The sequence below is a fragment of the Papio anubis genome, chromosome 17 (assembly GCF_008728515.1).
Source record: "Papio anubis isolate 15944 chromosome 17, Panubis1.0, whole genome shotgun sequence".
Taxonomy (NCBI): Eukaryota; Metazoa; Chordata; class Mammalia; order Primates; family Cercopithecidae; genus Papio; species Papio anubis.
This window is the reverse complement of record NC_044992.1, coordinates 30,334,075-30,346,441: the sequence shown is the minus strand read 5'-3', so window position 1 is coordinate 30,346,441 and position 12,367 is coordinate 30,334,075. Positions and strand designations below refer to the sequence as shown.

Sequence of the window (12,367 nt, the reverse complement as noted above, 5' to 3'; positions counted from 1 at the left end):
CAGTGCCTGGCAACACTTGGTAAAAACTGGCAACACTTGGTAAAATAAAAATTCAGCAAATATGTACGGGCACTCTCTCGGGACCAGGAGCTACACATGAAGGATGATATGGGTATGAGATAGAGCTCCACTGTAAAGGGTGATTTGGAATCCAACAGGCCTGGGGCAACAGTAGCCTTTTCAGAGAGGCAGAGACATGGGGATCATGCACCCATGATCCACTCATCAGAATCCTTCTATATTTCCTCATAGATAGTCTCCCGCATTTCTGCACAGGCTGACCTCTTTGCCTGGAGTGCTTATTTTCCTTCTCCACGTGGCTAATTCCTTCTTGTTCTTTAAGGCTCAGCTTCAAGGAACACATCCTCTTGGAAGTCCCAAGCTTCTACTATGCCTCAACAATTCAGGGTGGCAGGGACATCTCTTAGGACTTCCTCTGTAGAATCCCTAAAGTGCCCTAAGGATTCCCTTACCCATCCCACCTTACCTATCCCAAAGAAAGGAGCTAAAAACCACAAGACAGATTCAAATTAGGTATCAGGAAGAGTTTCTTGATGACGAGTAAAAGGCACTGGAGAGACAATTTGAGGAGAGAAAAGAAAGACCTTTAAGGGGGCTTTCCCTTCCTTCCAGGTTAGGGCTAGCAAAAGATGCTGCAGGTGCTTGAGGGCCTGGGTTATCTAAGGTTGAGGTTTTACCTGCTGGAGCATCCTCCTTCGAAGTGGTCAGCCAGGGTTCTGGGTTGCAGGAGGTACAAGGAGTACTATCCACCGAGTCATGGGACCATGGGCTGGGGTATGGTTCCAACGAAGGGCTCAGTTCTGGAGGAATCTCACACGAGTCACTCCAGAGTCTGTGGCATGAGAGAAGACAAGGACCACACACAGGTGAGGGCTTTTCTGGGGTGACTCACTCACTCCTATTCTTCCCACCTAGTAGGAGCAACCAAAATGAGATGCAAGGCAGGCCCGGGCAGAGAGTGAGCCTGTCCTTTCCCTTGCCAATTAGGAGACAGGGGAAACTTTTATGAGAGCCTCAGAGGCTCCCTGGGCCAGTTTTATTACAGGGTTAGGGTTTGGGTTGGGTTGCGGCTGCAAATCCTCTGGGTCAGCATGCTGTGGAGGAGGAATAAGACACTGGGGAAACAGAGAAGCCTTGTGCCCTATCTTCTACACTAGACAGAAATATCCTAGTTCTGTGTAGCCAGTCGTTGGTGGGGAGGGGAGGCTGGAGTCATCTCTTGCTGCTCCAGGAAAGGTGTGGTGTGGTAGGGAAATCACAGTTCAACCACTCACTGGGTGTGTGATCCTGGGTCAGCCACATCACCTGCCTTCATTTCTTACCTTGAAAATGGGGACAGTTAAATCTGCCTCATAGGAGTGGTTGTGAAGGTCAATGAGGTCATGGTTTGACAACACCACACAAAGTACGAATCTGAGTATTCACTCAGAAGATAAACACTGTTAGCACTACGACTAAGGGTTGATGATCCATTTGGGAGCACTAATCAGGTGAACAGTCCAGTGTCAACCTCGAGAAGGTAAGGATTTCAGGGAGCAGAATCCATCTGGGAGGTGGGGTGTTGTGAGGCTGGGCCTAAGCCAATCTTTGAAGAATGGTTAAGGGACCCTCAGACTTGGAATTTTCTAGGCCTTGGCGCCACCCCTAGCAAGGAGAGATGAGGCTGAGGGTGAGGCGTGCCTGCAATGGATTAACGCTGGTGGAGACTTTCTTGAGGCTCTGAACACATCAAGTCTTTAAAAAACGCAGGGATAGGGACTTCCATAGAAGCTGGAAAAAGGACAATTCAGGTGGAAACAGGCATTAGGACTGTGCTGGACACACTGACCCTGGACACTGACTGTACCCCATCCAAGGGACAGCCATGCAGAGGGCTCCAGAGAACAAAGCTCTTTCAACTGGGAACTCATCTGAAGCAATAGGTCCAGAGGCGCAGCACAACAGGTTTGGGGTTTGAATCCAAAGCCCAAGGCCCCTGGCACAGAACCCAAGAACTGTCTAAGCCTTACTCTGTTTCCTTGTTTATAAAACGGAGTGATAATATCCAGATCTCACATGGCTAAATGAAGGATCAAAGGGGCTAATACCTGTGAGAGCGCTTTGCAAATGTTAGTTATCACGATGCAGCATCAGCTCCCAGCTGGAGTCAAGTGAGAGCAGAGCAGTTTTCTGCAGTTCTCCCAGCTCCAGTCGGTTTTGCGGTTACCAGCCAAAAATTTCTGGAAAGGGTGTGACCACTGTGGGCAGAAGGGAGAAGGTAATGAGTAAATGGAACACCGAATCAAGGCAAGTGGCAACCTGATCACCAGTCCCTCCTTCTCAGCCTGTTTCTTTCTAGGCATGGAGGACAGTGGGTGGGCAGACGCTGAGAAAGTCTGGGTAAGGGTCTCGTGAGACCAGCTGGCTCCGCCCCCAGGTTCCCGGGGGGAACCAGGGACTCCTGGTCCGGGCGACGTGCCGCCAAACCCAGGGCTGGGATGCCGTTCCGGAAGCACCTGGCACGGGGAGACTATGTCCTTCCCAGGAAGGTGGACGTGACCCCAGCCAAGGGCGCAGCTGCCCTGACGCCTCCCGGGACCAACCGCCCCCTCCCGGGGTCCTGAGCTGGGCGAAGAGTGGAGCAAGTACCCTCTCCCCACCCAGGCAGCCCCCTGCCGGCCAGGTGGCAAGGTGGAGGGTGATCAAGAAAGGTTGTTTCAAACAAGAGTGAAGAGCTGGGCTACCCCCTCGTGAGGCACAAGACGGTCAAAAGGAAAAGGGAAGAAAGAAGGGAAACGGCGCTTTGGAAGGGGAGGTGGAGATGCCTCCTGCCTCAACGCTGCGGGGCAAACTGGCCTCCCAAGCCCCTTCCGCGTCGCGAAGGGCTTCAGATCTGGGATCGGGGTGACACTCACCGGTCCCACGGCCCGAGCCGCCGTGCTTAAGGCCCCCGCCCGGCCAGACTGGAAAGGCGGGCGGGCTAGGTCAGGCGGCGGGAAGAACACGGGGAGGGGAGAAAAGAGGAGGAGCAGGAGCAAGCAGTGAGGAGAGGCAGCTGGGACCGCCGCACCGCACCCCGTCGGCTGCGGCTCTAGCTAAGTGGCCGGGGGTCGGCCGGCTCCTCCCCAGGGGCGGGGCGCGCACTCGCCGCGCGGGGCTTGGCCGGGACGCCGGGTCCGGCTTGCGGGTTCCATCGACGGTGAGATGTTTTGCGACCCAGGGGTAAAATGAGGGTAAAGCGGCAGCTTCCCACGTTCTGGGGGAGAAGCGCGGAAGCACAGTTTCCTGGGCCTTCGGGCGCCCCCAGGGCTGGGGGTCTTTCAGTAGAGGTCGCCGCGGCAGAGTCTTGTGCGGGTCCCGCGGACCCCATTACCCCGATAGGGCCTCGCCGTGAGGTCTGAGGGGCCGCGTGAGGTGCATGGCGCGCCGTTTCCTCTGCAGGCGCGCCTCTCAGGGCTACAGCCCTAGAAGATCTGGCCTGCACCAGCCCAAAGGACATAAGGACAGGAGTGGGTAGCCCACGGAACACTGGGACGAGCGCCATCATGGGCGGAGACGCGCGGAACCTGCTGGCCCGGAAGTGCAAGCTGCCCCCGTCGGCGGAAGCGCCGCGCGGGAGGCGGAAGCGGCTGGTGTCCGCGTGGTTTGGCGGGTGCCGCGGGAGTCCGGCGGCCCTGCCCACGTAGACCCTCTGTTGGGGGCGCCGGCACCAGTTGAAGCACGTGAGGTATACGGGCAGGGCGCGGCCAGGTCGGGCGTCTGTCAGGAAAAAGACTTTTTATGTTTATTTTTTAAGAGACGGAGCCTCCCTCTGTTGCCCAGGTAGGAGTGCAGTGGCGCGATCTCGGCTCACTGCAGCCTTCAACCTCTGAGCTCAAGCGATCTTCCCTCCTCAGCCTGGCGAGTGGCTGGGATTACAGGCGCGCACCACCACGCTCAGCTAATTTTTAATTTTTCTTTTTTTTCACTCCTGGCCTCAAGCGATCCTCTCTCCTCCCAAAGCGCTAGGATTACAGGCATGAGCCACTGCTCTCGGCTAGGACTTTTTATTTTTAATGATCCACTGATTTGACCATTATTTTTAATGGTCAACTGTGAGGTATTGTCGCAGGTTGCAGACAGGCCATAATGCATGCATGCATTCACTTACTTATTCACTTCATGTTACACTGAGAAGCTCTAGGTTCATGTTTGACCAACAAATGTGTTCTTCCAGTATGCCGTTTTTCAGACAATTATGTGTGGCATTCAGAGGTGTTTTGCAGCCCTTAATAAAAGAGCAGCCAACACTAGTATGTGTTATACATCCATTCTTAATTGCACCCATCGTACCTACTTCCATCCTAACCTGAAAACGTAGCTGTCTGTAAATGAGGGAAGGAGCAGCCTGGGAATCCAGAAATCACTGCAGGGGTCACGTTTTGTACCGAGGCAGTAGGTTTAGAGAGGCTCTGAACTGGAACCAAGGCCCCCAACTTCAAAATGTACTTAGCCCCTAGCCTTTGAATTTGCATTAAAGTCATTAGTAAAGTCTATTCAATTTTCATCAAAGAATCTTCATGGTATGTACTGTGCTCCATAATAGAAATTCCCATCTGTCTATGATGCCATTCTCAGTTTATATCCCAAATTCGCTTTCTTTTCTTTTACTTTTTTTTTTTTTTTTTTAGATGCAGTCTCACTCTGTGGCCTAGGCTGGAGTGCAATGGCACAATCTCGGCTCACTCCAACCTCCACCTCCCTGGTTCAAGCGATTCTCCTGCCTCAGCCTCCCAAGTAGCTGGGATTACAGGCGGGTGCCATCATGCCTGGCTAATTTTTGTATTTTTAGTGGATACGGGGTTTTGCCATGTTGGCCAGGCTAGTCTCGAACTCCTGACCTCAGGTGATCCTCCCACCTCGGCCTTCCAAAGTGCTAGGATTGCAGGTGTGAGCCACTGCGCCCGGCCCCAAATTCACTTTCTTTGTGAATCTGTCTTGTACAGGGAATAGCTGAAGCTTTGTAACCAATAATTTCATACTATTAGTATGACATTTCTGTCCAAATGCATTAGTGTTAAGCTTCTTCCCACAATCCTTGGAAGGGGAATCACAAATCCTAGGTGAACTCATTAGGGCCCAAAGTTCTTCTCTGAAATCTAGTAAAATTAACCCAGGTATGCTAATTACACAAGAATGTTGCTTTTCACAAATCCATTCCTTTGCTCTTGTTTTCACAGGAAGAAAAATGTCTCAAAAGCAGATGAAGGAAGCTTTTGTTAGTAACCTCAATGGAACCACCGTGCTGGAAATCACCCAGGGATTGTGCTTTCCTGCATTCTGTATCCTGTGCAGAGGGTTCCTGATCATTTTCTCACAGTACTTGTGCTCTTTCTCACATACCTGGAAAACTAGATTCTTCATTGACTTTGTTGTCCTAATAGTTCCCATGGTAGCCACTTTGACCATTTGGGCTTCATTTATCCTCCTTGAGCTTCTTGCTGTAATTATCTTTGGGGCAGGGTTGTTCTATCAAATATACCGAAGGAGGACCTGCTATGCCAGACTGCCTTTCCAAAAAATCCTTGAAAAATTCTTGAACATCAGTCTAGAATCAGAATACATTCCAGCCATCTCCTGTTTCCGTGTAATTACCAGTGCATTCACTGCTATTGCTATTTTGGCTGTGGACTTCCCATTTTTTCCCAGAAGATTTGCCAAAACTGAGCTCTATGGGACAGGAGCAATGGATTTTGGAGTAGGTGGCTTTGTTTTTGGGACTGCAATGGTTTGTCTAGAGGTCAGGAGGAGAAAATGTATGGAAGGGTCCAAATTGCATTACTTTACAAACTCATTGTACTCCGTTTGGCCATTAGTCTTCCTAGGAATTGGACGATTAGCCATTATAAAATCAATAGGTTATCAGGAACATTTAACTGAGTATGGAGTTCACTGGAACTTTTTCTTTACCATAATAGTTGTGAAATTGATAACACCACTGCTTTTCATTATTTTTCCCCTAAATAAGTCCTGGATTATTGCCCTCAGTGTTACTGTATTATACCAGCTAGCCCTTGACTTTACCTCACTGAAGAGGTTAATATTGTATGGCACTGATGGTAGTGGCACACGGATTGGTCTATTAAATGCCAACCGCGAAGGAATAATCTCTACCCTGGGGTATGTGGCAATACACATGGCTGGTGTGCAAACAGGGTTATATGTGCATAAGAACCGATCACATATCAAAGACTTGATAAAAGTAGCCTGTTTTCTTTTACTGGCAGCTATTAGCCTCTTCATATCTCTTTATGTAGTTCAAGTAAATGTAGAAGCAGTATCTCGAAGAATGGCAAATTTAGCCTTTTGTATTTGGATAGTTGCTTCTAGCCTGATCCTTCTTAGTAGTTTATTATTGGGTGATATAATTTTGAGTTTTGCCAAATTTCTAATTAAAGGAGCTCTGGTACCATGTTCTTGGAAACTTATCCAGTCACCTGTTACAAGTAAAAAGCATTCAGAATATCTAATCCCTGAAGCTGAAAGAATGGAACCCAGGCTTTGTTTAATCACAGCTCTCAACAGAAAACAGTTAATATTTTTCTTGCTGTCAAATATAACAACTGGCCTGATCAACCTAATGGTAGATACATTACACAGCAGTACCTTGTGGGCCTTATTTGTGGTCAATCTCTATATGTTTTCCAACTGTTTAATTGTATATGTACTATATTTGCAAGATAAGACTATACAATTTTGGTGATCAGCAGGGGTAGGATATATAAGTACTTGGGCAATATTTAATGAGGAATATTAATTGTAAAGAAATTGTGCTTTTTGGCCGGGTGCGGTGGCTCACACCTGTAATCCCAGCACTTTGGGAGGCCAAGGCAGGCGGATCACCAGGTCAGGAGACCGAGACCATCCTGGCTAACATGGTGAAACCCTGTCTTTACTAAAAAAATACAAAAGATTAGCCAGGTGTGGTGGCAGGCACCTGCAGTGCCAGCTACTCAGGAGGCTGAGGCAGGAGAATGGCGTGAACCCAGGAGGCAGAGCTTGCAGTGAGCTGAGGTCGCGCCACTGCACTCCAGCCTGGGTGACAAAGCGAGACTCCGTCTCAAAACAAACAAACAAACAAACAAACAAACAAACATGCTTTTCTCAACAGTGTTAACCATATTTTATTACAAAATAGGGTTTCAGTCCTCTAAACAGTAGGGATGCTTATTTTTATTTTTATTTTTATTTTTTTGAGACACAGTCTTGCTCTGTTGCCCAGGCTAGATTGTAGTGGTGCCATAGTGGTGCCATCTCAGCTCACTGCAACCTCCACCTCCCTGGTTCAAGCAATTCTCCTGCCTCAGCCTCCTGAGTAGCTGGGACTGTAGGCGTGCACCACCACGCCCAGCTAATTTTTGTATTTTTAGTAGAGATGGGGTTTTGCCATGTTGGCCAGGGTGGTCTCAAACTCCTGAACTCAAGTGATACGCCCACCTTGGCCTCCCAAAGTGCTGGGATTACAGGTGTAAGCCACCACACTGGGCCAATGCTTAATATTTTAATGTATCTCAACAATAAAACCAAGAAGAAACAAAGCCTTGTGACTTGTTAGAATGTATTAAGTAGTATTTTAAAGAAACTTTATAGTTGTGACATTGAAAGACTGTTGGGGGGGAGATTTTTACTTTCCACCTTAATGTAACCTTATGCTATTCTGTATTTTTATTGTATATTGCTTTTACAATAAATATAAAATGAAACGTTTATGTTGACATTTCAGTGTGAACTGTGGATTGTCAATGCTTCTTTATTGCTCAATTTAAATTTGAATAAAAACTAGGACTAAGAAGCAAGTGTTTAAAATCAAATACTCCAGTGTGCAGATGGGTGGATAAAAAAAAGAAAAGTTTTAAAAATAAAATAAATAAGATACTTATATACTGTGAAGTCAGACAAATGCTCCAAAGAATAGACGGAAGGCTGGCATGGTGACTCATGCCTGTAATCCTAGCACTTTTGGAGGCTCAGGTGGGAGGATCACTTGGGCCCAAGAGTTCAAGACCATCCTGGGAAGCATAGTGAGACCCTGTCTACAAAAAAATAGACTGAATTGTATGTTGTATTATAGTTTATACACATAATAATTACGAGGCAATAAAAGTTTTGCTTTGGGATTAATTCATCTTTTAGCCTACCCTATGCTAGGGATTTAAGAAGCACAGCACAAATTTCCTGACACCTCAGAGCTTGCAATCTAGTGGAGGAAACACATTATGTTTCCTCCATATGTACATACATTATGTACAGTATAAACATTACAGTATATGTTTATACTGTAAAATGCTAAGTTATGAAGAAAAAGTATAGGTTGTCAAGGGTGTCAAATCAAGAACTGACCTAGTAAGGAGTCAAGTTTTCCCCCACAGATGTTTTTGAGCTACAGCTGATTAGTGGGATGAGGAGTTACAAAGTCTTAGGTGTCTGGGGGTTGGAGGGCAAACGGCAGAGAACATTTTAGATGGATGACTCCCTCAGCAAAAGTCCTAAGTTGGGAGGGTACCAAGCACGTTATGGAATTGAAAGAAGGCTGAACACAGAAAAAGGAACAGCATGGGCAGAGAGCTGGAGACACAGGCAGGGGCCACATCAGGCATCCTCATCTACCATGCTAAGGGGAAGAAGAACCAATAAGAAAGATGACAGTCATCAAGTACCCAGTGTAATTTAATAAAACTATGGCTAAATTAAGGTTTAATTTAGTTTAAATCTTTAAAAAAAAGAGATGGGGTTGGGGTTGCCCAGGCTGCTCTCAAAATTCCTGGCTTCAAGTGATCCTCCTATGATAGCCTCCCAAAGTGCTGGGATTACAGGCGTCATGATCCTGGCCTATAAGAACGTTTAATATTCTGTCCTTTTTTTTTTTTTTTGAGATGGAGTCTTGCTCTGTCTCCCAGGCTGGAGTGCAGTGGCAGTCTTCGCTCACTGCAACCTCCGCCTCCTGGGTTCAAGCGATTCTCCTGCCTCAGCCTCCTGAGTAGCTGGGATTACAGGCATGCGCCCCTTCGCAGGGCTAATTTTTGTATTTTTAGTAGAGATGAGGTTTCACCATGTCGGCCAGGCTGGTCTCGAACTCCTGACCTCAAGTGATCCACCCGCCTTGGTCTCCCAAAGTGCTGAGATTATAGGCATGAGCCATCGTGCCTGGCCAGGTGTGTTTATTTTTGACAGATACAACAGAACTTCCCAGTGTCAGCTCATGAAAAAGAAAATCCAATCCACAGATCCTCAGATTTAGGCCACTATGGTAATTTAAATAACATTCTGTGGCCATAGATTGTCTTACCTCATAAAACAACGCCGTTATTATAATGAAACAACAAAAGGTCTTCTAATCAACTATCATTTTCCTTGCAACTATCAATTTTTGAGGGCAGAGAAGGGAGAGGGAAAGATAACAAAGTGAGGAGTAAGAAGAAAATAATCTGGTCTAGAACCTCAGCCTAACTATGCCCTTCAGAAAGTGACTCACTCCCATAATTTTAATTTTTTTTTTTTTTTTTTTTTTTAGACAGAGTCTGGCTCTATTGCCCAGGCTGGAGTGCAGTGGCATGATCTTGGCTCACTGCAAGCTGCGCCTCCCAGGTTCACGCCATTCTCCTGCCTCAGCCTCCAAAGTAGCTGGGACTACAGGTGCCCGCCACCACGCCCGGCTAATTTTTTGTATTTTTATTAGAGATGGGGTTTCAATCTCCTGACCTCGTGATCCGCCCGCCTCGGCCTCCCAAAGTGCTGGGATTACAGGCGTGAGCCACCGGCCCAGCCAATTTTAATTTTACACAATTATAAACTGGGGATGTTTACCACACATGCCCCAATAGCTCTTGGGTTCCGAAGATGACAACCAGTTTTATTTTTATTGAGCATCAATGTCCAATATATTTATATAAACCATATAAGAACCATATGTTGCTCCCTAGGAGATTAAATGTAGTCTATGAAGCAAAAAAATAATAAGGAATACCTTGGTACTTTTTGTTTTTTTAAAATCTAGGTAGCCTGGAGAACAGATAGATCTCATTTATGCCTGCATTTTGTGGCTAGCTTCTCACACATTTGGACCTAAGAAAAAGAATGGTATTTTGCTGATAATTTATTACAGCTCCATCCCTCCAACTGTTCTTTATTAGGTACCAGCAAAATGTGTTCTGCTGTTGATTGCCTTTGCTTTCCTGGCCTTTCAAATCCTTCAACCTTGCATTTTACAATGCCAATATCAAAATGAAATAATAGGCAACAAACAACTGTCTTTTAATGTAGCAATGATATATTTTGTCAATTAGAGGTATGCTCTCTAAAAGCAGATAGTTTTCATTTTAAAGTACATAGGACAATACTCAAGAAATATTTGCTGCAATACTAGTGGTTATGGCTAAAAATAGAGCAATAGTGAAAATAAAAACAAGTGCCTACTCTAAAACCAGGAAGATGCACAGTAAAAACTTCGAAAAGTCATTTTGCCATGAAATAATTTTCTAAGCTTTTTCCTTGAGATATTAATTTTATTGTATTGATTGTATTATATTGTATTTGTATTGTATTGTATTGGATTGGATTGGCTTTATAGCACCCAGGCTACCTCCTTGAGAAACAGCAACTTACCTAGCAAATCCACCTTTTTCACTTTTAAGAATACATTTTCATTGAATTCCTATTTGTCCAAAGATACTAAGTCTGCTCAGTGGACCTAACAGACAAACCCAAATTAGGGAAAGTAAGCTCAGATAGAAAGAGACTGTTGTGATCTCATTTTATTATGTTTTATGTATGTGTTTTAACACCTTTTCATAGATTTAAATCCTCAGGTGAATACTCCGTTCTTTGTTAGTACCTGGTGTGTGTTCAGTAGTCAAAGTAATGAAAATTAGCACCTATATAATGAACTTGTCATTTTTAATGTTCTTTACCAACCAGAATCCTAATAAGTTTACAAGGTTTAAAGTGGGTACATTAATTGATGTAGCCATTATAGGAGCACCTCTAGATACTGAAAGCCACAGCATTTTTTTTTTTTTTTTTTTGAGATGGAGTCTCACGCTGTTATCCAGGCTGGAGAGCCATGGCACAATCTTGGCTCACTGCAACCTCCACCTTCCTGGTTCAAGCGATTCTCCTGCCTCAGCCTTCTGAGTAGCTGGGATTAAAGGTAGTCGCCACCACGCCCAGCTGATTTTTGTATTTTTAGTAGAGACGGGGTTTCTCCATGTTGCCCAGGCTGGTCTCGAACTCCTGACCTCAAGTGATCCGCCCGCCTTGGCCTCCCCAGGTCTTGGGATCACGGGTGTGAGCCACCGCGCCCGGCCTGGTTTGTTTGTTTTCTTACATAAAAAGCATGATTCTCTAAAAAATGTCCAAATTTTGGCTATGTATATGAACATCGTACATACGTATTAGATTCAAGTTAATACTCACACTCTTCTACTCTGCTAACATGGCCAGAAGACATACTTTTTTTTTTTTTGAGACGTAGTTTCGCTCTTGTCACCCAGGCTCGAGCGCAATGGCGTGATCTCAGATCATTGCAACCTTTTGCCTCCTGGGTTCAAGCGATTCTCTTGCCTCGGCCTCCCGAGTAACTGGGATAACAGGCGTGTGCCACCATGCTGGGCTAATTTTGAATTTTTAGTAGAGACTGGGTTTCACCATGTTGGTTAGGCCGGTCTCAAACTCCTGACCTCAAGTAATCCACCCACCTTGTCTCCCAAAGTGCTGGGATTACAGGTGTTAGCCACTGCTCCTGGCCCAGAAGACATAAATATTTGCCGGGAAATCACACCTTTGGGAATGAACAATGGTTCTTCGTTTATTATGTCACCGACCCTAACAATGACCACACAATGTACTAAGTCAACATGGCTAAGGGTGCACTATGGGCTTTTTGTTGTGAATCTCTAAGACTCCATGTGATAACCCAAATACTTTCTTGTTTGTTGGTTTTAAGACGGAGTTTCGCTCTTGTTGCCCAGGCTGCAGTGCAATGGTGCCATCTCGGCTCACTGCAACCTCCGCCTCCTAGGTTCAAGTGATTCTCCTGTCTCAGCCTCCCTAGTAGCTGGGATTACAGGTGCATGCCACCACGCCCGGCTAATTTTTGTATTTTTAGTAGAGACGGGGGTTTCATCATATTGGTCAGGCTGGTCTCAAACTCCTGACCTCAGGTGATCCAACCGCCTCGGCCAAAGTGCTGGGATTACAGGCGTGAGCCACCGTGCCCGACCCAAAATACTTTTAAAGGTATCACAGCTCCAGCCTATTCTAGCAGGAAATAGAGCAGTAAATGGATCTATCCTTCAGATCATCAGGACTTTCATAGGCTAAATATCTTCAC

General features: G+C 46.1%; 2 protein-coding genes across 4 annotated transcripts in view; one reads left to right on the top strand and one right to left on the bottom strand.

Moving 5' to 3' along the window:
• MYO19 (myosin XIX) overlaps positions 1-3,180 on the bottom strand; it is a 42,783-nt gene extending 39,603 nt beyond the window's left edge. Inside the window, 3 exon segments of the mRNA XM_031657484.1 lie at positions 699-853; positions 2,109-2,258; positions 3,076-3,180. Of these exon segments, the coding sequence (XP_031513344.1) occupies positions 699-710 (12 nt within the window). The 5' untranslated portion in view covers positions 711-853; positions 2,109-2,258; positions 3,076-3,180.
• On the top strand, positions 3,144-6,893 carry PIGW (phosphatidylinositol glycan anchor biosynthesis class W). 3 transcript variants are annotated; one of them, XM_031657486.1, is made up of 2 exons: positions 3,144-3,199; positions 5,220-6,893. In XM_031657486.1, exon 2 carries the CDS (start codon positions 5,228-5,230, stop codon positions 6,740-6,742), a length of 1,515 nt encoding a protein of 504 aa, XP_031513346.1. In that variant the 5' UTR covers positions 3,144-3,199; positions 5,220-5,227; the 3' UTR covers positions 6,743-6,893. The 3 variants fall into 3 exon arrangements, with proteins under 3 accessions (XP_031513346.1, XP_021784817.2, XP_031513345.1); XM_021929125.2 differs by lacking the exon at positions 3,144-3,199 and adding an exon at positions 3,612-3,727; XM_031657485.1 differs by lacking the exon at positions 3,144-3,199 and adding an exon at positions 3,977-4,016.
• The last annotated feature ends 5,474 nt before the right edge of the window (positions 6,894-12,367 follow it).

Coding starts and splice junctions, on each gene's coding strand:
- PIGW (XM_031657486.1), top strand. CDS start 5,228: ATGTCTCAAAAGCAGATGAAGGAAGCTTTTGTTAGTAACCTCAATGGA.